This window comes from Engystomops pustulosus, chromosome 8 (genome assembly GCF_040894005.1).
Source record: "Engystomops pustulosus chromosome 8, aEngPut4.maternal, whole genome shotgun sequence".
Taxonomy (NCBI): Eukaryota; Metazoa; Chordata; class Amphibia; order Anura; family Leptodactylidae; genus Engystomops; species Engystomops pustulosus.
In genome coordinates, this window is record NC_092418.1 from 79195234 (window position 1) to 79222359 (window position 27126).

At 40.9% G+C, this 27126-nt stretch overlaps 1 protein-coding gene and 1 long non-coding RNA gene across 4 annotated transcripts; one reads left to right on the plus strand and one right to left on the minus strand.

The window, feature by feature from the left end:
• Positions 1 to 26057, plus strand: LOC140074654 (putative methyltransferase DDB_G0268948). 3 transcript variants are annotated; one of them, XM_072119710.1, is made up of 7 exons: positions 1 to 138; positions 17489 to 17622; positions 19381 to 19544; positions 19631 to 19844; positions 20601 to 20701; positions 23123 to 23260; positions 25415 to 26057. In XM_072119710.1, the coding sequence occupies exons 2-7, from the start codon at positions 17512 to 17514 to the stop codon at positions 25500 to 25502; spliced, it is 816 nt and encodes a 271-aa protein (XP_071975811.1). In that variant the 5' UTR covers positions 1 to 138; positions 17489 to 17511; the 3' UTR covers positions 25503 to 26057. The 3 variants fall into 3 exon arrangements, with proteins under 3 accessions (XP_071975811.1, XP_071975813.1, XP_071975812.1); XM_072119712.1 differs by having other exon boundaries at positions 8 to 96; XM_072119711.1 differs by having other exon boundaries at positions 39 to 135.
• LOC140074655 (uncharacterized) lies at positions 19292 to 22107 on the minus strand. The gene is made up of 3 exons (XR_011849237.1): positions 21978 to 22107; positions 19557 to 19789; positions 19292 to 19470 (listed from the first exon to the last, which is right to left on the minus strand). It is a non-coding gene; the product is annotated as an uncharacterized lncRNA (long non-coding RNA).
• Positions 26058 to 27126: the final 1069 nt, after the last annotated feature.

Genomic DNA, 27126 nt, shown 5'->3' on the forward strand with positions numbered 1-27126 from the left:
GCTGTTTGGAAATCTCTGGAAGAAAACCACCCCCTTTGCTGTATATGAATAGCTGTGAGGAACCCTTACGGCTGGATATCTGCCTTGGATGAACAGGTGTGTGAGGACATCACTTCTGAACTTCGTCTACTACAGGTGGTAAGAGCAGTAGGGGAAGGGAGTAAGATGCTCATTTGTTAAGTGGATCTAAAGTAACTCTATGTACTATAATATGATTTATGATGTGACAGAATATGTTCTAAGATAATATGAACTGAGTGTGAACAGAGAGGTTGAGCCCTCAGAACATGGGGGCAAGAAGATTGAGATTCTCCTTCACTGTTTGAGGGTAAAAGAGATGGTACTGAAGGAAGAAATGATACCTAAACAACCTACCTTGAAGGGAATAATGCAAGCAATCCAAAAAAATATGTTTGATTTCTGGTATTTTGGTTCAAACCATAGCCACCCTTTGCAAAAGGGAAATTGTCATCGGGACGATCTGAGTCAAATCAGATAGAGAAAGTCTAGATGAGAGATCTAGATGTTATATAAGATTAATTGGTTTTCCAAGGGGTAGATGGGGAAGGACATTTTCTTTTCTTTAGTTTTTTTTCTTCACATTTAGATGGATGCTACTTATAAACCCTGAAACATTCATGGATTATCTTATAAAATTCACATCTTGGAATATATAGTACAGGCTGTAGGTTCTAAAACCCCCAGTTTTTCATTTAATCCAACAGTCCTTGCAATGGTTTGCAGGAGACACCTCTAAGACCAGAGGATGCAGGAATTCACAAATATTTGATCATTTTGGTAGATACACATTTGTTTACTGTATACTGGAAGGGTACAAATGTATAATAGTGGATATATATATTCCACAACTTTTTATTTTAGATATTTAGAATATTTGAATACATAACTTTGTTCTAGTATTCACTGAAATCCATTTTATTGCACTAGGGGATATAATATGGTAATGCATAAAACATTGGATAGAGGGAAAATAGCACTATGAATAGCATTACACATTTGTTAAGACAAAGTTGGAATGGTATGATAAATGGAAAATTAAGCACCCACATGATAAATGTTAAACACTAAGATTCACAGAACTCTTGTGTTAAAAGTATTTTATATGGAGTCAGGGGTATGTCGGACCATTCTCTAATACACTTTTAGGTCAGAGTAGCAGAGAAAATTATCATTACAGATTTAATCTGGCTTAGTGTGATTAAAATCACAAAGGGTATGTAAGGCGATAAACAGATTTCTTCAATATGATGTTGATTCATCAAGAATGGTTATGGTGTGGAGCATTTTAAAATATTTCATAAGGTGAATTATAAGAAAAAAAAACTTTATAATAAGAATAGATATACATTAGAAACATGCGTTCACCTTTATACATTAAACACCCAGTGAGGAAAATAGGAAAATTTGGTTGAAGCCACTGGAAGCTTAAAATATTCTTACATAAAATCACAAAAACTGCCAGATATAAATGGAGCAGAGGATTTTTTTACGGAAGTAAATCAGGTTAAATTCTTTCAAGCTTTATTAAAAAAAATAAAATCAAGAGACTACAAAAAAAAGGAAAAGGCATGAGTCTATCAGCCCAATATCTTTGATAGGGATGGATAGTAACCTGGTATTGGAAATCCTAACCTGTAGGCTTGGTAAATTAATTACATAAGTTATAAATGACAATCAGAATGCTACCTCTTTCAATTTATAGAAAGTCTTTCTAAATATCCAGCTAAGAGAATCTGTAAATGGAGAAGATAGAGAACTGGTGTCAAGTCTCAAGTATTTGAGAATCTTAAGTAGTCGAGTTGCAATATTTGTGGATGGTGTTGGAACACTTTGAAATGGGGTAAAATAGCTATAGGATCAACTGTCTGCGTATTCAGAAGTAAATGGGGAGATCTGTTCAAAAATATAACTTGTCACGTGGCACAAGACGGGGCACAAGGTTGCCCGTTATCACCTCTCATTTTGCTTTTGCTGTTGAGCTAAGGGCTAAAAAGAGAGATAGGGGCCTGAGGCTATGGGAAAGAGAGGAGAAAATCTCTCTCATCGGCGAAGATGCTCGGGCACATTTACTTAACCTGTCTAGCGAGTTCCCCCGAAAGTGCATTGTCCGACCGGAATGCACTCTGCCACGATTCACTACGATCGTGCACCCGATATCCTGCTTGTGTTGCTTCCCCGCTCAGGTCCGCTGGAGTTCACCTTCTTCTTCCTGGTGCATGTAAGTGCATTGTCTTGCAACACAATTTGAAAGTTAAATATTGTGCTCAGTCGAAATCATTCAGATTGTCCAACGGCGCACCCCCCGATTTCTGTCGCATGAGAGCCAATGCCATAGTCTGATAGCATGCGCCACAATCCCCAGTTAAATACCTGTCACAGCAGCGCAAATCCTGAAAACATTGGAAAAACCGATGAAAGTGCAGCCGTGGACCCTTAGTAAATGTCACGGGCACCCCCGCGATCCATACCGCGGATCGCGGGTGCACCCGTGCCTCTCTCCGCTGCCCCGGTCACGCTCCTGTGCACTCACCCCTCCTGGCTCCCGCTCCCGTCCGGACTCGCGCGCGGCCCCGCTCCCTAGGGCGCGCGCACGGCACTCTCTCACGATTTAAAGGGCCAGCGCGCAGGTGATTGCCGCTGGTCATTTCCTGTCTTGTATTTAACCCTTTGTCTCCCATCATTCCCTGCCGGATCTTTGTGCCTCATAGCCTTAGAGAAAGCTTCCGAGCGAGTATTCCTGCGTTCCTGTGTATTCCTGCGTTCCTGTGTATTCCTGCTTTCCTGTGTGTTCCCATCTGTTGCCGCTCCTGAATCCTGTGTTGCCGTGTTAACCGTGTTCCTCTGTGTTGCTGTGTTCCGTGTGCCTGTGTTCCCGTTCCCACCTGCCTGGACTTCCTGTTGCTGACCCCGGACTTGGACTTGACGTTGCATCTCTGCCGCCTGCCCTGACCCTGTGCCTGGACCTGACTACGAGATTGTCTTCCGCTAAGGTACCTCGACCTCGGCTGCCACCGTGGGCTAGTCACAACTGGGAACGACCTAGTGGTATCCTGCCGCAGCAAGTCCAACCCGCTTTGCGGCGGGCTCTGGTGAATACCAGGTGCCGCTAGGCTCCGGTCCAGGGTGTTGGCTAGTTCCATCTCCCGCGGTGGTCCAGAGGATCCACTGATCCTGACAGTAAATAAGCCCCATTATGTTTTTGCCATATGTTCAAAAATTTCTTGACGTAGTAAGTAAAGTATTAGTGCATTTTGGGAATGCTCAGGCAGTAGAATAAAAGTGGGCAAATCTTTTTTTGCTACCTTTTAGATGAGACAAATGTAATATTTAAAATGAAGATACATGTACGGGGAAGGGATGATACTTTCAAATACTTGGGTATATTTATTGCACAAAATATAATTTTTTTTAACTTAAACATATACCCCATAAATAATCTTATTAGTATTAAGATTATAGTATGCAGAATGCTTCCCAGATAGACTGAGTTTGGTGAACAATTATCACAAGTATTATACATGTTTACAAACTTGCCAGTCAGGAGCAGGGCATTGCATTTGAAGGAATGGTTTTATTCAAGAGGAGAATGGGAAAAGAAGGGAAAAGTGGCAGTAAAAATTAACTTTTATTCTTTATTTTTCTAAAAAAGATAATACTTCTTGTTAAATTAAGTGAAATTTATTAAAATAAAAAAACTGATAGGGAAAGTTTTGGGGATATTCTTCCCCTACATGCAAGTATAGACCCCTATAATTTAATTTGCATGTGATCCCCTAAATTGAGGGATTCATAAGAGGGTTAGTTGAATCCTTATTCCACCATTCTTTATGATAGCAACTTCATATAATATGTAACCTTGGTTATCTTTGTGCAATGCTTTTTTTGTTCAGAGATCAATTATGTGTACACACATCAATAAAGAAACAATGTTGCATATCGTTGTACTCGGTGTGTCTGTTCATTCACATACACACTGGGTCAATTAACACTTGGCGGAGTGCGATGTGAGATCTTTCAGTTAGATGTCACAGGCATATATGTGATGTTTCCATTAGATGTCACAGGCGTATATGTAGATTTTGTTACTTATAGCACTGTCTGATCATCATTTATTAGGATCTCTTTTATTTCTTTTTTATTGTAACTCTATTCACTTTACTTGCATGGGTCTCAGCGGTCTTGTATGATCACATGCCGCGGAGCTCCCAAGCTTAGTTAATGTGTCAGGTAGTCACAAATGTGTGCTCACAGATTATATCTGTACTGTGAGACACTATAGCGCTTCACTTGTTGCCCCACACTGGTGCATTATACGCCGGCAGATAGTTACACTGCTGTGTGTCGCGTGGTGACAGAAGAGCGCTTTCTCAAACTTATACTATAAAGTGCTGCCCCGCGTTAGCGGGGGTTTGTAGCCACTATCAAAGGCTCCTGACACTGGTTACTCCTATTACAGAGTTGCTATCTATCCCTCATTATAATTAGTAGAACTTTCCCTACTAAACCCTATGGCCGTTTTGCCGCCATAATGCGGCTTCATCTAGGGGTCATTTGAAGGAATGGTCTTGGCAGAGCTGGTTGGGACCTATGTCTAACATAAGAGTAACTGCCAAAGAAAGAGTAAGGGCTTTCTGTGCGTCTGACATGGTCAGTAAATTTAATTGGTAATCGCAATGAGAATGCAGGACTACAGAGCCAATGCATAGACTTCTGTTGCAGCTGCCCTGCAGTCCTTTGCTCATCGTGTCAGGGGTTTCCTGGGCATAAAACACCCTCTCATTCTTTTACTACTGCAATCACATACAAAAGGACTTAAATTTGTCTAGTTGTCCTGCCGGTTGCAATGAGTTGGTCAAAAAGAGGGAATGTGGGAGAGTGGGAGAAAGAAAAGTTGATGTTAGCTGCAGCCTCTGCTTATCCCTCTCTGTGAGGATCAGGTGAAAGTTCTCTAAGTCCTGTCCTGTGCTTTCTATTTTACATTTATACTCTCTTTTCTTCAGGTAATGTATTGTGTATTGGCCAATAAGTATATACTGTCTATGCATTCATTTATATGATCTCTTGTATGTATCTATGCGTAAGTAGGACATAAAAATGTGTTAATCTTTGGCATGTGTTCACATGATGTGTTTGCTTTGCAGTTTGAAATGCATATATGTTTGTTTGTTAAGTGGCATCATGTGTGTGATTCTTAATCATTTTCATTAATATTAACCGGTTCGCGACCGCCCGCCGTGTATTCACGGCGGCGGTCGCGTCGCGCTGCATGGAGAGGGCTCACGGGCTGAGCCCTCTCCATAGCCGGTAAGTCTTTGCTGCATATTGCAGCAAAGGCTTACCGGTAACATCCGCGATCGGTGCTAGCACCGATCGCGGGTGTTTTTGCAGCGTGGGCTGCCGGCAAAGCTGCCGGCAGCCTCAAACAGATAGCGGCGCATGGGCGCCGCCATCTTACCTGGGATCGCCGCTCCCCGTGACGTCATCGGGGGGCGGCGATCCGTCTCCATGGTAGCCTCGGGTCTTCCGAAGACCCGAGGCTATTTCGTTTTAACCCCTTCATTACAATGTGCTGATAGCACATTGTAATGAATGAGGAAGAAAATCCCCATATACTGCCATACTGTAGTATGGCAGTATATGATAGGATCAATCAGACAACCTAGGGTTAAAGTACCCTAGGGAGTCTGAAAAATAGTATAAATAAAAATAAAAAAAAGTTTAAAAAAAAAAAATTATAATAAAAAAACCTAAAATTTCAAATCACCCCCCTTTCCCTAGAACTGACATAAATATAAATAAACAGTAAAAATCATAAACACATCAGGTATCAACGCGTCCGAAAATGCCCGATCTATCAAAATATGATAACGGTTTTTCAATGCGTTTAACCCCGTAACGGAAAATAGCGCCCAAAGTCGAAAATGGCACTTTTTTGCCATTTTGAAAAATCTAAAAAAATCTATAAAAAGTGATCAAAAGGTCGTACAGTCCTAAAAATGATATCATTGAAAATATTATCAAATTTCACAAAAAATGACACCACCCACTGCTCCGTACACCAAAGTATAAAAAAGTTATTAGCGCCAGAAGTTGGCAAAATTAAAAAAATTATTTTTGTACAGGAGGTTTTAATTTTTGTAAATGTATGAAAACATTATAAAACCTATACAAATTTGGTATCCCCTTAATCGTACCGACCGAAAGAATAAAGTAGACATGTCATTTGGGGCGCTCAGTGAAAGACGTAATATCCAAGCCCACAAGAAAATGGCGCAAATGCGTTTTTTCACCATTTTCATTGCATTTGGAATTTTTTTCCTGCTTCCGAGTACATGGCATGGAATATTTAATACCATCATTATGAAGTGCAATTTGTTACGCAGAAAACAAGCCATCACACAGCTCTTTACGTGTAAAAATAAAAAAGTTATAGATTTTTGAAGGTGGGGAGTGAAAAATGGACATGAAAAAACAGGAAAGGGCCCGGTCCTTAACCGGTTAAAAGGCAAAACACATTATTACAAAGTAAGAAATGCATATGCCTTTGGTGGTGCGTTACTCCTGAGCAAATACATGGTGTTACCACAGCCTTAAAGTTATCCCGTTATCAGTTTCAAAATAACAGGGAATATCTTAAGTCTACTCATCACCCCCGAAATTGACATAAAAAAAATACATAATAGCATTTGCTGCAAAAAGTTCATTTGTGTTTAACCTTAACTGTGTATGGCACTATGAGGTTATTTGCATATATATTTCAGCACTATCAATGCATACAATGTTTTTTTATCCTTTTGTGGCAGCAGGAGGGCTTCATTTTACTGCTCGCCTCGAGCAGCAGAGGGGTCGGTGCCCTACTGCCTTACTGAAAAGTAACAAATAGTGATGAGCGGCTCTGAATCGCCAAATTCAAGTCTGTACCAAATTTGGTGGATTCGGCACTCACAACCCCAAAAGCCTTACGGCTTATCAACCAACTTGCAGCCCCTAAGCAACCATAAAGATATTACTCTACTGTATAAGAGGTTGCTTATCTTCATAGGGTCTGTCAGACGGGCAGAGACTTAGGGAGGTGAGGCCTCTGTGTGGTGGAAATCTGAAATGTGCACTGTGACGAACTCCATTAAGCCACTTATAGACTGCTAAAGTTCAGTGTTAGACTTAGTACTATTAGCATTTCCAGCATCATCCAGCGATTTCCTAAATGTGCAGTCTCAGTACAGTTTGTAGTTCCAGTATCATCCAGTGATACCTTAAAAGCACAGTCTCAGTACAATTTGAAGTTCCAGAATCAACCACCAATATCCTAAAGGCACAGTCTAAGTATAATTTGCAGTTCCTGCATCATGCAGTATTATGAGTTGTAAAGGTTATGGAATATGATGGTGCTAAATAAATAAAGATAATTATTATTAAGTTAAAATACCAGTCTTAGACCTATTTGCCTCTAAGCATGATGGTAGCATGATAAAGGACGAATTGTGCATTTGAAATACGTTGCTTTAATCTTTTAAGCTGTCACTGTAAAGTATTTGTTTGAGTAACAGTCCCTCAATAAAGCATGAAGCATTGTTCTTAACAAGCCAGGTGAATTTTTGTCCTGTCGCTGGATCAAGAAACGGAAAGTGTGTTGTATTAGGGATAGATGGTAATCCTATTAATGCTACTAGACATCAATAAGCACACAGACTTACCCCAAACTACATGTATCCTTCTCCCCTCCCCCACTACCTCCTTGTAAACCTTGAAGCGTATGGATTCTGACCCCAGGTCTGGACATAACACAGGGACTGGATTTGGATCAAGCAGTCATCATTGCATCAACACCTAAGCACTGACCGGATCAAGAACCGGCAAGAGCTGGTTTTAATAATTGCCTATAGCTGGTGTAATGTGTTTGTTCATCATCCTATTGTGAGGTGTCTCCACAGAGACAAGATTGGTCTGCAGCTGGGATGGTGGTCCAGATGGTTGTCTAGCATTTACACATTTGATAATTAATATTTTAAAACAAATAAAGTGAAAGTTATATTCTGTACATAAATAAGGTATATTCCACACTTTTGAAGCTTTATTCCTTTATTTATTTTTTGGTTTTAACATTTTTTTTATTGAACAAGCAACAATACAAGTCATATAAACATTTGGGAAGTGGCGCCACGCAGGCACCGAATCCGCTTATATTGATAGGTACATAGTATGAAAAATAGAATGTAGCATTACATATATTACTCTCTTTTTTCCATTCTTCTTATGACTTTAAACTGGGTAGGAGAAGGTGGGGAAGGGGGAATGGGATAGAAGGTGTGTAAAGGAAAAGGGTCAATTGTCAATTGTGAACACAGTGTAAGTAATTTCCATTTTGTATGTTTTGGGGAGAGAGCTAGGAGATCATCAGCAAAGACAGTTGGCAACTTTGGCAGGTTCTTAAGAGATTTGGGAAACTTGGTTCCTAAATTGGTGCCATGGGGACCACAACTTGATGAATGTGTCATGTTTTCTGTCTGACCAGCTGGTGAGCTCCTCCAATCGACACTTTTGATCCACTTTATTAATCCATTCTGGGATCGTAGGAGGGGTCTTACTAAGCCAGTACAATGGGATGAGCAGTTTAGCTGCTTGAACTAATGATGTGGCCAGATTTTTCCTCGAGGGAGTCCATGTTTTATTAGGAAGCCATAAAAGAACGCTTGCTGGGGTAAGCTGTATGCTCTGGGAAATAATCTGATTTATTACTCTGGAGATATCCTTCCAAAATTTTTGAATGCCAGGACACTTCCAAAATATATGTGAATGCGTTGCACCTCCAACATTTGTCATGTGTGGCTAGTCCCATCTGGTTGAGGGTCTTAGGGGTTCTATACCACCTAGTCATTAACTTATAAGAATTTTCTTGGACTCTTACGCATCCAGAAAAACCATGTGAGTTTCTATGGATTTTAGAAATCTCAATATCGTTGAAGGTGACTCCTAACTCTCTCTCCCAATTACCAATATAGTCAGGTTTATGTACTCCTAAGGCATCTTCCATTGATTTATTATATATTTTGGAGATCAGGCCTTTCGGCTTCTGCCTTTTACACATTAATTCCTCTAACCATGTATGGGGCCTAGTCCTTGGGTTTTTAGCTACTATTTGTCTTGTGAAGATGTGTATTTCAATTTTATGTAGAAAGTGCATGTTAGGAAACAGGACTTCTAGGTAATTGGACTTCTAGGTTTTATAATTGGCGTCATACAGCTTGAGCAAATCTCTGGTTATGTGTATACCTAAGTATACCAGACGAATTCGTCTGGCAGACGAATGGGAAATTTTTCTGTAGCGCCTTAACTAGTACATCGTCAGCTGTTATATTCAAAGCTTCTGACTTTGTAAAATTAATTTTAAAATTAGACAAGGAGCCAAATTCATCTATGAGTGTCATTAGGGAAGGCCTCTTTCGGGTTGGTGATAAGAAGCAAAAGATCATCCGCAAATGCAGCGTTTAGATGAGTTGTGTAATGTTTCCATAATGAGAACAAATAGAGATGGGGATAGGGGGCATCCTTGCCTTGTGCCATTCCTAATTAGAAAGGGGTTGGAGAGGTGATTGTTTACGCTTACTCTAGCGCTTGGCCTGGAATATAAAGTCATAATTGAGTTTACAAACGCAGGTGGGAAGCCAAATTTACTTAGGGTGGAAATCATGAAATCCCAATTTATTCTGTCAAACGCCTTCTCGGCATCTGTACCGAGAAGACCTAGGGGAATGTTGTGTTTTTTGGCGTGAAAGATGGCATGAATCACTCTTGTTGAGTTTTGATTACCTTCCCTCGCAGGTACAAAACCTGCTTGTTCTTGGTTGAGCAGTTGTGGTATCGCTCTATTTAGCCTTAGTGAGAGTATTTTGGCCCATATTTTTGCATCCACACTTATTAACGAGATTGGGCGATAGCTACTGCATTATTCTGGATTTTTCCCTTCTTTAGGGATAACAGTGATTGTGGCCTCTAATGCTTGTGGAGGAAGAGGACTACCTAACCGTAAAGCCTCACACCAAGAAGTTATATGTGGCAACAGGGTGGTGGAAAATTTATGATAGTATGCTATCGGGAGGCCGTCTGGGCCTGGGGCTTTGTGTAGTGGTAGGGACATAAGAACTTCTTCTACTTCCTTCTGTGTAATTGGTTGCATTAATTCTTCCTTTTCCACTTGCGAAAGGGATGGCAAGGTAAGCTTGTTTAGGAATGCGTTGATAACTTTTAAGGTTTGCGATTCACCCGTAGGGTGTTGTGGGGTTAAATTGTATAATTGCTCATAATATAACCTGAATTCTTCTGCTATTTCATGAATTTGGTCTGTTTTGTGGTCGGAAGATTGTGCTATACTTGAAATAACTGAAGAGTCTTTGTGTTTCCTAAATAAGAGGGTCATTAACTTATTCCTTTTATTCCCATGCGAATAATGCCTAAATTTAGCATATAGATAATTTTTTGCTGCTTTAGCATTAAGAAGGTCTTTTAACTTTTTTCCTTTCTGAGCCTAGTTCATGAGAGGTAGCTATGAGCTTGGACTTTTTGAAGACTGACTCTAGTTTGTAAATTTTTGTAAGTATTTCGTCTAAGGCCTTCATACGCCATAAATTCCCCGCTTATAAAAATTTTATAAACTTGCCAGTTAAGGGGTATAAATGTATCTTGTGGATGATTTCTAGAGAAAAATGCAGATAGCTTATCTTTTATGATTTCTATTTTCTCCTCCGAATCTATAAGCGATTCATTTAACCGCCACGTGTTTGATGCGGAAGGCACACTTTGGAAGCTGAGGGCCACAGACACTGGCGCATAGTCTGATACAGTATTTGATCCTATTTCTGCCTTTGTGACTGTATCTACAGAGCTATTGGTTACAAATATATAGTCTAAGCGTTGGAAGGAATGGTGGACTGGTGAGTAAAAAGAGTAATCTTTTACTAGAGGATTCAACATTCTCCAAGAGTCTGTCAGAGAGTAGTTCCTAAGCGTTTTTATGACACTTGCTAATGATCTTTGCGAGTGGACTGACTTAGAGGTGGATGAATCCAGTGTTGGATTTAGTGTAATATTTATGTCTCCACCAACTATCCATATCCCTTCAGCAAAGGTGCTCAACGTTTCCAACGTCTCTCTGATCGGCAAGAGTGACTTTGGACGCCCCAATCTTCCCCAAAACAAATAGAAATCGACCCTCTGGGTTCTGATAAGATGCTATGTGCTGAAATGGGACTTTCTTGCTAATTGCAATTGTAACACCTCTACTAGCTTGCGTATAACAACTATGGAACCACTGGTTAAAATAGTTGGTGAGTAGAGCGGGAATTTTCTCTGATTTAAAATGCGACTCTTGTATGAAACATATATCTGTGTTAATTTTTTTAACTAGCGTGAAAACTTGCGACCTTTTCTGCGGGACATTTAAACCTTTTAAATTAAAAGTCAAAATCTTATATACTGCCATTGTTCATTGTTGTTGTAAGCCTGAGATTAATGGTCATATTCTCCTGCACTTTAGCCAAACTCAAGATATCTGTCAAAGGGGAGAAGTTAAACATAAAACCGGGTAAATTCGCATGCTCAGTTATGTCACCAAGCACACCATAACAAAAAACTGCCACCAATGTGGCGTAATATAGGTATGAGTACTGCTGTTTCTCTGAGTGTCTGTATTTCTGCAACTTATTAAACCATTTTGTTGAGATTCGCAACCCTTTATGGAGTGACCACTCAAGGGGTGAGTGTGTGGGGGGGTGAATGTTGTCAATAAACCTGATCGTGGTGAGGATGTAGTGACCCGGATAAGGATGGGGGGGGGGGAGGTATCGAGTAATATTTTCCTTGCATATTACTGAGACCTGCGGATTTTAAGCATATTAATGGAAGAAAGGTTATTACTCTTTAACTAAAATCAACTGAAACTTTAAGTGCTGGGAACATGTTTCTACATGAACTACTTCATATATCGTCGCAATCGTGAGGCACTTATTTAACTATAACTATATAATAATATAAAGTATACTTAATGTCCATTGGACTCCCGGCTCATTGCCTCGTATCCAACATGTGGTACGGGAAATATACTGGTCATGCTGGCTGCCATTCTCACTTTTTCGGTCTCTGCGATTTTGTGGACCCTGCTACCTTCCATGGTTGTCGCTGCGGCAGGGGCGCTAAGTCCAATAGATGTTCCGGGACAGTCTGCCAGGACTGGATCTCCATCGGGTTAAAATCCAGAATGTCCCAGACTTGTAGTAGGTCTTCAGGCATTCTAACGGTGCCTCTTTTTCCCCTGAATTGGAAGGTAAGTCCAAATGGGTATAGCCTGCGGAACAAGATTTTATTGCTCTTCAGGTAATCCGTGAGCGGCTTTAGATGTTTTCGCTTGTTGAGCGTAGAGGAGGACAGGTCTTGGAAGAGATTGATCTTGTCTCCCTTGAGGGAGTAGTCACCTTTCTCCCTTGCTGCTCTTAAAATGGCGGCTGTGTCAACGTAGCTTAACAGCCCACAAATGATGTCCCGTGGTGGATCATCCTGTTTAGGCGCAGGTCTTAGTGCCCTGTGGATGCGCTCTATGCATATTTGTTTAGCTCTTTCTGGCGTCAGGAGATCCGCAAACATTTCCATTGCATAACCTTGCAGGTCTTCATACAGTATAGTTTCCGGGACACCCTTTATTCTAACATTTTTCCGCCTGCTGCGGTTTTCTTGGTCTTCTAATAAAGAAAATGCAGAGTTAATTGCTCTTAGTTGTGCTTTGTGGTCTTCTTCCATAGCTGCACTATGGTCAATGATGGCGTCCTGCGCTTCTTCTAGTGTCTCCACTCTCCTTCCTATTTGCCTGATTTCTGTTCTTTGGCAACAGGCGTTAGGGCTTGAAAAAGCGTTGTTTTCAGGAAAGATCGTGAGAGAGGTACCTCAGAGGTTGCTGCTGCATCGCTGTTGTCTGCTAGACTTTCTAGGTCTGACTTGTCTGGCACATGCGGTTCAGCCGTCGCCATCTTGCGGCCTGTAGCCGGGGGAGTAGCGATCTTCTTTTTGAGAAACTTATCTAAGTCTCCTTGATGTTTCTTTGACCTCGGTGTCTCAATCCTCTCCGCGGTGCTTTCCTTTGCTTTCTCCATCTTTAGAAGCGAAATTATAGTTGCTATATGGTGGGTCACGTCTCGTCACAGTGGGAGCTCACTCAGACGCAGCCTTCTCGCTCTCCGGTCAGGCTCCGCCCCCTGAAGCTTTTTTTTTTGCAGTTAAGGTTGTGGGCAAAATAATTAGTTCCAAAGTGCTCCCAGGAGATAGAATACCGAATCAGTGCAGAATATTGACATGAGCCCTCTCTTTAGGGGTGGACTGTCTGTGATAGCCCCAAGTTCACTCCTCTTTTTTCAAAAAATCTTTTCAGAAGCTGGGCATGTACCTTTTTCACTCACGAGTGTTCCTCTGGGCCATAGCCCTTTCATCAATCTCATATTCTTTTTGGTTTTCTACGAGGATTGGCTTGGGTGGCATGGTGAACATAGAAAAAACGTTGCTGATCCATAAGGATGATGCCAGTGCAAGATGAGAAGACACAAGATTGATCACTTGGGTTATGGAGACAGGAACAAGGAGCAAACATTATTCTATGCACTTGGAGTCTGATGAAGAGAGTGAATAACCAGACATTGGGGCTTATTTACGAAGGGCTCCGCGGCCGCACTTTCATCGGGTTTCCCGACTTTTTCCGTTTTGTGCCGAATTCCACCAAGATTTTGGCGCATGCGATCAGCTTTCATGCGACAGAAATCGGGGGGAGTGGCCATCGGTAAACCCGACGGATTCGGAAAAAACGTGGAATTTAAAAAACGAAGTGTGTCGCAAAATCAAGCACTCACATGCACCAGGAAGAAGATGGTGAACTCCAGCGGACCTCGGCACACCAGTGACACCTGCAGGAAGTTGGACGCACGAGCTTACTGAATCGCCGGGAGACCCAAATCCAGGACCGGGTAAGTAAATGAGCCCCATTATCTCCAATAGACAATAATGGAACCTGGTGTTTCTTTTTATACCCATGAACTTTGTACCTGGCTGATGTTTTCTGAAGACTAGTCCTGACCCTTGACTACTGTAGATGGTGCTAAACTTCCTAATCTCAGCATGTGAGACATGAAAGGAAGGCAAGATCGGAAAAGCAGGTAAATTGGGATGCTTGCCGTAGACAAAGAAAGGAGACTTAGCAGAAGATTCATGGAACAGAAGGATGAAGGATGTGTTTTGGGGTGGATTAGATCTCCTTATCTGCTGCATAATAAAACCTGGAAAACGCATCAGCCTTTCTGTTCTTCAAGCCGAGCGATAGGTGACTCGTAGGCTTGTTTAAGCTGCTTGAAGGCTTGGAAAGCCTCTGGAGGCCATTTCTGAGGGTTAGCTGATTTTCGGGTAAGAGCAGTGATAGGGGTAATAATGGATGAAAATCGCTTGATGGATCCACTATAATAGTTAGCAAATCCCACAAATCTCAGGATTGCCTTTAAACCTGTGAGCTGAGGACAATTCTGGCAGCCTGGACCTTGCCTGAATCCATCTTAAGACCTGAGCCTGACAGAAAATATCCCAGAATCCCAGAATAGATGGTTCCTCTAAGAGACACTTTTCCAATTTTCTTTGAGCTGGGTCAAAACCTGCTGAACATGATTGGGATGTTCAGGCAGAGAATGAGAAAAAATAAAATAAAAATTTAATCAAGATAAACAACAATGAAGGAGTAGCGTACGTCCCAGAAAATTTTATTCATAAAACTCTGGAAGACAATTGCATAACCAAGTACTCATAATGGGCATCAAGGGTGTTGAAGGCCATTTTCCATTCATCCCCAGATTTGGATGAGGTTGTAGGCACCCTGTAAATCCAGCTTTGTAAAAACAGTGGCACTGCATATTCTCTCAATAAGGTCAGATATCAGGGATAGCAGTTACTTATTTTTGATGGTAATTTCATTCAGCCCGCGACAGTCTATACAAAGTCGGAGACCCCTCTCCTCTTTTCCACAAAGAAGAATCCAGTGCCTGCTGGAGTGGAAGATGGACGAATGAACCCCCTTTGGAGATTTGTCTTTGATATTCTCAGACATGACTTGTGTTTCCGGTAATGACAGAGGGTAGGTCCTTCCTCGTGGAGGCGTTTTGACTGGAAGCAAGTCAATAGCACAATCCCAAGGACAATGAGTTCAACGCCTCTCTGCCTGAGACTTGCCGAACACATCAACAAAGGAACAATTCCCTTGTTTCAGAGAGGCAGAGAGTGACTGGCTTTATTGGCAATACCTTTTTCAAGCATGATGATGGACACTTAGGGCACCAAGCAAGTATTTCTCCTGTATCCCAGTTGAAGTGGGGAACGTGTCTCCTTAACCATGGTAATCCCAAAATCAGTAGGCTGATGGTCTTTGAGACCACTAACAGGTCAATTTCTTCTTGGTGCAACACTCAGACATGCGTATCTAGGGGTTGGGTGTGTTACCAGATAGATCCCTCTGGTATTGGATTACGAACAATGCACACCAGGGATACAGGATGAGGGAGAGCAACACAATCTGGCTGCAACTGAGGTAGAGATGAAGTTCCTTGGTGAACCAGAATCTACAAAGGCATGCACAGATAAGGTTCCCTTATGAGCAATTAGGGACACCTTGAGTGTGAACTGGTTTGCGTTTTTCTGCAAAGGATAGAAACACAGTGAACCTAGGACTCTTCCTTGGTCTAGGTCCTGAAGTTTTTAAGGCAAGTTTTTAACTGGTGCCCAGAATCGGCACAATACAGACACAGGTGATTTTTCATGTGGTTTTCTCTCTTTTCTGGTGAGTTTGGTTCATCCAACTGCAAAGGCTCTTCTGGGGGTGACACGAGTGCCTGAAATTAGGGAGCAAGCTTGAAATTAAGATGCGTGGACCTCTGTTTTTCACGTTGGCACTTTATCAGAACCTGAGGTACACTTTGTTACATAGAGAAATTCGGTCTTCTACTTATGTTTGATTGGGTCGGACAACCCCTCCCAAAAGACTGACACAAGAGCTTTCTCATTCCACTTTAATTCAGAGGCCAAAGTCCAGAACTGAAATAACATACTGAGCCACAGTCTGAAACTCTTGGCAAAGGTGTAGCAGGGATGCAGCTTCTGAAGATAGTCAACCAGGCTCATCAAAGATGTTCCTGGAATTGTCCAGAAATGCCTGATATTTGTGTAAAACTTTCGTTTTGTCACAAACAAAATTCACTGGAAGCAGCTCAAAATGGATGGAACACTGGTTCAGGAACTTGTCACAACGCTTGGGTTCCTCATTGTAGTTCATAAGGGGTCAGAACCATATTTGTGGGAGTTGCCAGACCTTGCGACACTTGGGGCATTTGAAGAGAGTACAGGCACTTGGAAAAAGACTAGAGGCACCAGAGCAGCTGTTGTTGGTTTAACTCTTGGTTATCCACCCATTCCATATTAAGCTTTTACAACTCCCCTAAGCACTTATAAGTGCCAGTGTGCTGAGCCTACAAGCCCTGGGTCTTCACCATATCCCACCACAAAGATTTTGCTGCCAGGGGCTTGCAGGACAATTAGCCTATAGGCAAGCGGCAGGTGGTAAAATCTTGATAGGTTAAAACTGTTGGGGCTGAGGACTCGCAAAGGGCGGAGCAGGGTTCTGAATTAGAGGCAGGCACAGGTAATGGAGTAGTGACCCCAAACACAAAGTCTAGGAGACACTATTGCATGTAGCAACCGGAGCAGGCAGAGGGCTGGAGCACAGGGTAGAGACTAATACTCAATCAAAGACTAAACATTCAGGAAGCTGATTTATAATCCATCCCACAGAGCAAATCACGTGACCACAGGAATTGGCTGCAATGCTAAACAGCAGTCACCAGAGGGAGTTTAGCGAGCAATCTGCATATTCGCCACCAGAGGGGGTCATATTGCAGGATCATAACAGCAAGTAATCTGCATACTTGCCACTAGAAGGAGATAGAAAGCAGAATCAGTGCCTAATCATCACACATCCTGAACCACTGACAAATCTAGAACATTTTTACAAGTTTACACTGTATAAAGACATGGGGGAGCATTAATCGTATGCTGGCACGCCCAGCACCTGCCAGGTCTATTGAAGGCTCCGGCCTCCTGATAAATCCTAAAGGACAGCTGTGCTTCTATAGTAGGTCAGATCAGATTTCAGTCGTACAAGCCCTGATAAATTTGACCCATGGTTTTTGGACAAAAAATACCAGAGCCTAAGATGGCACAAAGTGAAAAAAACATTGGAAAGCCAACTAATAAGTGGTATAAATTTAGACTTGAGAGACCAAACATGCACCCAATGTATCAATCATCATTAGCCATTTATATCTGGTAAATTTTTAGACTATAGTCCAGGTTTACAATATTGGGCAGGATTAATACTTTTGCTCCATTTTTTTCTTTTAATTAGAATGAGGAACTATTAAAGCTGTCATGGCGGCCCAATTGTTCGAGAAGATGCCATTTTCTTTAGTATATCAAAAGTATATGATTCCGGTCTCCAATGCAGTCATCAACATGATTGTATCATATGTGAAAGAAAAAGTAAGTGACGTAGACTGGAATTCATTTGAATGAAGTATCCCAATCCTATTTACTATACATGCAGTACGTTTAGACCTTTTTTTCACATTTTATTATTTTACGGCCATGTGCTATTCTGCACTCAGTGGCAAATAATATATATCAAACAAAGATCCCGGCAATCATAGTCTTCATCAGCTCATAGGTTTATTGTGCAAACGTAACTTATAGCATATTCACAGTGACAGTAGTAGTAGTAGTCTACTGTCGCTGTGAACATGCTATAAGTTATGCTATGAGCTGATGAAGACTACGAGTGTCGGGATCTTTGTTTGCTATTGGATTGTGGCATTGACCGAACCCTGAGCACCATGAATTTACAGTGCCGTCTACCTACAAAATTTATCAAATAACATATACACAGAATGTTATCCATTTTTGCTAATTTATTAGTAAGAAAATAATTACATGTTGCGCTAATGCCAATATTCAGACCCTTTATTATTACAGCTTCTTGGGTGGGATACCAAAAGGTTATGTACATCTTGATTTGGGTTAGAGTTTGACACTCCCATGCGATCTTGGCTGTGGACTTATGGTCGTGGCTTGTTGGAAGGTGAAACTTTGACTCAAATCACTTTGGAGCAGGTTTGCTCTATTCATCTTTCCCTTAACTATGGCTAGCCTTCCTGCTTCAGCCACTGAAAAAAACAACTACCATGCTTCACTGTATGGATGGTATTGTAATGGTAGATCGTGAGCGGTGCCCAATTTCCCCAATACATGCTTTAATATTTGCATTATCACACCAGAGAACATTGGGGCACATTTACTTACCCGGTCCAGTCGCGATCCAGCGGCGGGTTCTCTGCACTGGATTCGGGTCCGGCCGGGATTTAATAAGGAAGTTCCTCCGCCGTCCACCAGGTGGCGCTGCTGCGCTGAAAAGCATTTTAACGCGCCGGAATTCACCGAGGCCGTCTGAGTGAAGGTAAGCGGGTCCCGAGCGACACATTTTCGGTTCTTAAATGCGGCGGTTTTTCCGAATACGTCGGGTTTTCGTTCGGCCACGCCCCCCGATTTCCGTCGCGCGCATGCCGGCGCCGATGCGCCACAATCTGATCGCGTGCGCCAAAATCCCGGGGCAATTCAGGTACAATCGGCGCAAATCGGAAATATTCGGGTAACACGTCGGGAAAACGCGAATCGGGCCCTTAGTAAATGACCCCCATTGTTTTTGAACAGTGCTTTTTTTTGAAAACATGTGTGTTTTACTAAGGAGAGACCTCTTTCTGATAAATTTTCCATGAAATTGATCTTATACAGAGATAGTTTACCACATCCATGACTTTGGAGATTAGCCAGAGTTACCACTGTTTACTTGGTTACCCTTCGTACTAAGGTCTTCTCCCTGATTATTTAGTACACTTGGGATTCTAGCTCTGGGAAGTGTGCTAGGTCATTTAAGGCACATAGTGGTAGGGTACCTTGGTATTGCTACTTGCAACTATTCAACCTTTTGATTACTTTTTATTACCATTTTTATGGGCTGCAAAAAAGGTGCAAAAACAGATTCAGGTGGTCCCCAAACTAAGGACACCTGACTTACAGATGACCCCTAGTTACAGACGGACCTTTCTGCCCAATGTGACCTATGTTGAAGCTCTCTTGATACAACGATCAGCTGTAACGTGTCTGTAATGAAGTTTTATTGATAATCCTTGTTATATTATAACCATGTTATTTTTATTATGACATATTGTCTGCCCTTCGTTATAGACAAATGAGCAGCCTCTTGATTTGGCGTTGGATGTTGGCTGTGGGACTGGACGTTACACTCTTCCTCTAGCTCCTCACTTCAAGAAGGTCCTAGGAATAGACATCAGTGATTCCCAAATAAATGTGGCTAAACAGAACAATACAGCAAGCAATGTGTCATACATGTGAGTATTTACCAGCTTGAATTTCTGCTTATCATAGGAGGATTAGATGAAGTTGGTCATACTAGTATTTCTCGCTCTGTGAATAGGGTGGCTGCGGCTGAGAAGTTACCCATAAAGGATGACTCTGTGGACCTGGTGAATGCCGGTCTTGCTGTTCATTGGTTCATATTAGACGACTTTGCAGGAGAAGTGGCTCGTGTCCTTAAGAAAAATGGATGCTTGGCTCTTCATGGTTTTCATCCATCCTGGGAGATTAAATACAAGGATCTGTCACAGGATTTAAGTAAAACAATCTCAGAGGTAATGTGTTAAAGATGATGCAGATGGAACTTTTTATATTTTTCTTCCGTTCAAAAGTTTCTCTTTTATTACAATTATAAAAGAATTAATAAAGTTAAATAAAAATAATAATGCTATTGATAATAAATGAATAATTAATAAAGCCAACTTGGTCCTTCTAGGATTCTGAGAAGGACATATGCCAATATGTGTTTCAATATTTTTGTACTATACTGATGAAAGGAAAAAAAATGGAAATGGTTTTGTCCACAAATAGGAGACTGTTTCTCCCTATGGTCGCCAGCTCTCTCTGAAATCCGGAGACTGGAGACCCGGTCTTGCTTCCCCGATTAGCGAGGGAGCAGTTGAATGCTGCAGTGTTGTCCACAGATGGTGCTGCAGACTTAGGACCTTCCCCGGTGACGTCAAAGTCAGTGGGGCAGGTCCAGAGTCTGCAGCACCATCTGCGGTCAGGGTGGAGTTAAATGTGTACTACTCATGCTGAGCAAAGTGCACCTATCTGCTCTGTGAAACATTTACCCCCTCTCATTACTTTCATTCTCCTCAAGCCTTGAATAATATGTCCACCTGGAGCTATCATACTAGCTTTTGCCCAATCACTCTTCCAAAATCAATCAAGAGACTATCCTAAACAAAGTTAAATGAAGACTAAATTACTTCAAAATTTGTCAACTGCCTTTGAAAATGTCAACCATGTTATCTTTAATATCATTAAGAATTATGTTTTCCTATTAATGATTTTTATAATGTTTGCAGGTTTGGGATACCTTGTTCCAGTATGCTGAAGAAACCTCAAATCACACGCTCACTCAGTACCAAAATATATATGAGGCTGTTACACTCAAAGACAAGGAATGGTAATGTTCTGGTGCTTTTACTATGGGATATTATTTAATCCAAGAAGGGTGATGGCAGTGTGACTCTTATCCATCACCCATGATTTATTAGGTCATTTGTAGGCAGCAAAGTTATTTTTCTGTGTATTGCAAAGTCTACCAGAATATAGAAGGACGTTATGGGGATTCTGTCACAATTCTACATTACTGATTGTTGATGTCTAGTGGGCCTAAATACTCATTACATGTCCCAAGGGCATCCATTTAGTGGAAGCAAATGTTTCTATTATAGTTTTATTTCAGATGTGTCTATTCCCTGATATACAACTCTAATTGTTGGGGTTTTTCAAAAGGGCTCCTTACACATAAACCGTTCTTCAGTCCTGAAGATATTAGGGGGTTTGGATTTCTTTTCCATTTGTATTGCGATTTCTACTATCCTGCCTTATCTAGGTCTAGGATTAGTTACAGGACATTGCCCATCAGATATACTCCTATTCTCCTATAACATGTCCATCGTCTTCTGAGCTGTATTTAACGTTACTGTCCTGATTATGTAAATTTTTTAAATTTATACTTACATTCCATATCCTAATTAACTAGTGGCGCTCAGGCTTACGTCACCTGAGTGCCTCCTGGCTCCGTGGGCTGATAATTTAATTGAAACCTCTAAGTAGCTGGGTTGCACCCCAGCAGTCTGAGACTTTCCTTGCACAACTGTACTCCTATCAAGCTGGCTGCGCAAGAGTGCCGGGTAACATCATCGACAGTCTGAAGGATACTAGGGTGGGACCCGCTTTCCAGTACATGGCATGGAATTTTACATACCGTGAATGGAAAGCACAATTTGGGGGAAAAATAAAAATAATTATGGATCATAAGGTGGGGGAGCAAAAAATGGAAACAGAAAAACAAGTGCAACTTGCACACTGTAAGAGCCTGTGCAGCTACAGGAAGTATGGGCCCTGGTAACATCCACCAGGAGTCATTAGCATAATTTAAAACATGATTTTTAGAAGCATACCATGGATAACAAAGACATGAGTCATGGTGCCTGGATCTATGAGTAATTGCCCCTTTTTTTTAAATTGCTTTAAATTTGACTTTGGGGTGAGAATGGGATGCCGTATATATATATCTCGAAAAATACACATCAGATAAAAAAACAAAAAAAATATATACAAAATATTTCTTAAAAATCTATCCAATGATACTAAAGTTGACCCTGTATTTTTTACCACAGGGGTGACGGGCAGGAAATCAGATTTTTTAATGTAGAAACTACATTCAGCCTTACCTAGGAAAAACGCATGGACATAGTAGTTTTCTGTTCTCTTTGAGGGCTGGTTTAATGTGAGTCACCTTGACTATCACGCATCGAAAAGCTTGATTAACTTTAGTCTCTTTCCCTCTGAGATTTTTCTTGTTGCCTACAAATTTTGCAAATATTGAATACTCTATATTAGAACTGCTCAAACTATGCATCTAGTTGAACTTGACAATATCCTATTCAATGATAAAATCAGTCTACAGCATGAGTAGATGAGTGTGGTTGGTCTCATTTTGTAGCATCCAGTCAGAAGAACAAGCTGGCCATTTAATGTCCCCTCTTCTTCCAAGATATTGTCTGTCTAAAAATTGTCGAACTGTTATAGCAAAGTGTGGTCCTGCACCACACCTGCACGGGAGGACCTGGTGTGTTGAATTTGGTAACTTTGGATAGCTTTTAGAAAAATGTTGCAAATCTCGATTTTCTGATTTTGGATCTGAGGAATATTTATCAAAATATTCCCTTTTCAACGTTTTGACACACATCTCGATTTTTACAGCGGCATATCTCACTGAAGAGCTAGGTCAAACCAAATCTGCAATAAAAACATGGGTGTTCCCATTAAGGTTTTACATATTTGGCGCATATATTTTTTGTTTTTTGTTCTGCTGGGTTTTACGTAAGATATTCCACCAACCCAACCTTTTTGTTACACCCTGTATATACCAGCAATAAATATGCTGTTAATAATATATAAATATATAACAATAATGACTTAACCACACAGAATCCAGCAATAAGTATACTGTACAAATAAATATGTATCAGTGTTGAATATACTGAACACATAGAAGGTGCCAGTTAAAGTGCTGGCACAGACCCTCTCAGTGATGTCAAATCTGCCGCTTATGAAACAACTCACATCATGGCAGCCCAGGGTCAGGCCTCTAATGATGAGCAATTCATCCCCTATCAAATATTGTTTAGAGAAGATACAACCCTTTTAACCAATAATGATTACGAAAAAGATTCTGCTGTACTATACTATACAGAAAAAGAGCCATACATAACACAAACAGAAATAAGTTATCTTGTCCATATCTTTGAGAATACATGTTGATTGATGCATCTTCCAGTTACACTGTATCACATCACATATTCTTTATTTCCAGGATCACAGATATACCAGTCACAATTACAATGTCTATTTCAGAGATTCTTGGTTTTTTTCAATCAGTTTACATGTTTCAAATATTATTGGAGAAAGATGTGAAGGAAGCTGAAGAACTCATTATAGAGACTGAAAGAAGGTGCAGTATAGACTTAAAATAATTTTAACAGTAAACGGATTTGGACCAGCAAGTCCATGGTGTAACGTATAAGAAATGAATCCTTTATTTAGTTTGCATTTAAAAGTCGATCAACTTCATACAGAGCAATGTAGGAAAAATATCTGATGCTTTTCGAGTCTTACTGACTCTTAAAAGACTTCTTTCACCAGGATGAAGGATTGTAAACCAGGCACACTGCCATACTGGTGTGTGCACCCTCTGGCAGGGTCTGCTCTTCTTTTAGCTTCTTATTCCCCGGTTTGTACAAAAAAAGTATTTTCAAATTATGCTAATTGGCCTGAGGGGCTTCACAGATTTTAACGGAGCCTGTGGCCCTTCGAGTTAATTAGCATAATTTTAAAAGAAGTTTATAGAAAGGCGGATCCTGCCAGAGAGGGCACAAACCACCATGTAAATGTGCTTGGTTTACAATCCTTTATCCTGGTAGAAGATGTCCTTTAACCATATATATCAAATACATGAAAAGGGGAAAATACATAGCCACAGCCTGGGGTGCACTAACGCACCAAAAATAAAAATTATTTTTCTAGTTATATTTAATGGAGTCTATATGAATTTGCTCACATTTACCATATTATGCCCAGTACACACCCACATTCAAAAGTCTGTTATATGTTCATTGATTTCAATTCACTTTTAATTATTTCACATAGTTTCTGTTTCTGCACAAGCTCTGTTGGCTTCCATTACTTTAGATGGAACAAATAGCTTTGCAGCTCCTGTCTTATGTTCCGCTCAGATAGGTGATGCACATGGACGCTAATGGAAGCCAATGAAATAAACAGACATTTTAAGGGATCAGTTAGATTTATGTTATTATTGTGTTACCAATGGAAGATAATAAAGGGGGTCCGAGCGCAGGTGTAAACTCAGCCTTATTGATTACTTATATGATTTTGTTTGTTCCAGGTCTTATTTAATATATCATTTAAATTATAGAAGTACAAAGATAAAAGCAAAATAAAATGAGGCCTTTGCAATTCTGCCCTCCTGTAGGATGAAAACAATAATTACCCCGGTCTGTGCCTTGAGTCTAGTATGGCTGCTTCCGCCACTGTAGACCCATTGTTGGTATAGAGGGGCTTAGTGATGATGATGCATCTAAAAGGATAATCCTCTAAAAGCTAATACCAGCTGCAGCTAGAGGCTGTAATAGGAGAGTATTGACAATGTATACATGTATATCAACAGAGACTGGTGGGGATGTGAGGCAAAGTATTATCTGGGTCCAACAGTACAAAAATGTAAGAAATGATGAGCACTGTACATGTGCAGCACATAGTCATTAACCCCATGTGGAGAGGGCTGAACCCTTTGTATACAGCAATGTTGTCTGGTATATAGAAGACACCGGCTGTTAACATATGTAATCGTTGTTGACACTGATTGCAGTTGTTTATCTTTTAGAAGCATCAGTCAAACCTGACTATAACACTTTAAAGGTGGCGTTTGATCCCAATGCAACTGGAAGCCTCTCAGTCATCTGTCCATGAGGCAGGCTGTAATATCAATCTATTTTACAATATATGGCAATGCAGTAGTATTTCAGCATATTTTATGAGTGAACCATTAAATCCTAGGGGACTTGAAAAAAGAAAAAAATTCTGAGTTCATACAAATAAAAAATAAACAATATCATAAACACATTCACTATCCCGTTAAACCCAATCAAAACATTGTTCTCCCATAGACTTGAGGGAAATCGCAGCACATCCTCTTAAAAAGGTATCAAACTTTATTCTTCATTCTTTAAAAACATCGTACAGTGGTTGACCTAAAGCCTACGCGTTTCAAGTGTATCACCGCGTCAGCTTATATTTTGCCGCCATCTCAGGGCTCAGACATCTGCCACCTGAGGCGAGATTCTCATCTCGCCTCATGGCAGATGTGGCCATTGTGTAATAATATACATGTTTTAAAACTGTTGAGTAGATTTACTATAGAATGGTAAGAAGGGGAGTTGACCATATGATCAAGTGTGTTTATTGTACATTACTATATAACTTAGTGAAAGATAATTTTATTTCTGTAATGAAAGACAGTGGAAAACTAAAGAAATAAAAGTTGCAAAAGCATTTGACAAAATTTCCATTATCTTCCTTATTATTACAGACTGAGGGATATCCTTGGAGAGGAGGCAGATTCTGTCCGGCTGGATGTACTTATGAAACATTACTGCGTCCTTGCTTGCAAGCATTAAGATACAGACCTGCGGGATTCATGTGTAATTCTATCTATGTCTTGTCTATTTTCCTTATGCAAGTTTAGGTCGTTTGATATTTGTAGGAAACTACTTTGGATGCTCTATGACACAGTGCTAGCCGATGCAATGTTTTATCGCTCAGTTTGTTTAGGTTCAAGAATGTACGTTAAGGACATGAACACATTGGATAAAGTTATCAGAAGGGCCGGTCGTGTAGTTGGAACTAAGTTCCAAAATTTTTCAAGTGTGGCCGATAGGAGGAAATTCAAGGCAATAATTAATAACCCAGGTCATCTAGTATTTGAGACCTTGAATGCTAGGAAAAGCTTGTTTGGTGGTAAATATCTTCAGAAGAAGGTATTGCACTTTATAGCAAGGATTTTGCTGGCTGTTGAACATCATTTAATTTACCATCTTGAAATTGATACGCTTTTTATGTTGTGTTGTTTTTATTGTATGTCTTGATTGTATGTATTTATATGTTTTATCTTGTGCATATGACTGAAGCAAAATAATTTCCCCTTGGGGATTAATAAAGTCTTATCTAATCTATCTCTTTCTATACAGCATGTTTTAGTGTTAATAAGTAGAGATGAGCGAGCACTAAAATGCTCGGGTACTCGTTATTCGAGACGAACTTTTCCCGATGCTCGAGTGCTTGTCTCGAATAACGAGCCCCATTGAAGTCAATGGGAGACTCGAGCATTTTTCAAGGGGACCAAGGATCTGCACAGGGAAGCTTGGCCAAGCACCTGGGAACCTCAGAAAAGGATGGAAACACCACGGAAATGGACAGGAAACAGCAGGGGCAGCATGCATGGATGCCTCTGAGGCTGCTTAATCGCACCATTATGCCAAAAGTATGGGCAACAGCATGGCAATGACAGAGTGACCGAATGAGGCTAGATAGCATCTAAAACATCCAATAATTGACCCTGACACTATAGGGGACTATGCAGAGGCAGCGGCAGCAGCGGCAGGCTAGAGAGTGTCTTGGCAACATACCCCAAATGGACTCAGGCTTAAAACCAATGGGTGGCAGAGAGGAACCAAAGGAGGTGAGCAAGAAGCGCTCAAATAATATCGGTAAATGATAAAAGTTTGGCAGTATATTTTGTGGATTACACAGCAGGGTGGCGACAAAGTTAACAAGTTTGATGAGGAAGCCATGAAAACAACCCAAAATTCTGCCTGACACAGCTCGTTTGATAAGGGGACCATGTATGGAGGCAGAGAACTAGTAGTAGATTAAAGGTGCTGCAGTTAAAACTATGTTAGTTGGATCTTGGGATGGAGCTGGCGCTCCGCTGCCAGGCGAGCTTTCGCCAATCCAAGCCCCTGTCTCTAGGCTACTCCCCAAACAGCACTTCTAAGAACCTTTTGTATAAGATGAAGTGTAGTAGCGTTCTTATAAGTTTAGGATATGGCGGGTGAGGGGAATGTAAACAGATGCGCAAGAAGCGCTGAAATAATATTGGTAAATGATAAAAGTTTGCCAGTATATTTTGTGGATTACACAGCAGGGTGGCGACAAAGTTAACATGGAAGCCATGAAAACAATCGAAAATTCTGCCTGACACAGGTCGTTTGATAAGGGGACCATGTATGGAGGCAGCTATAT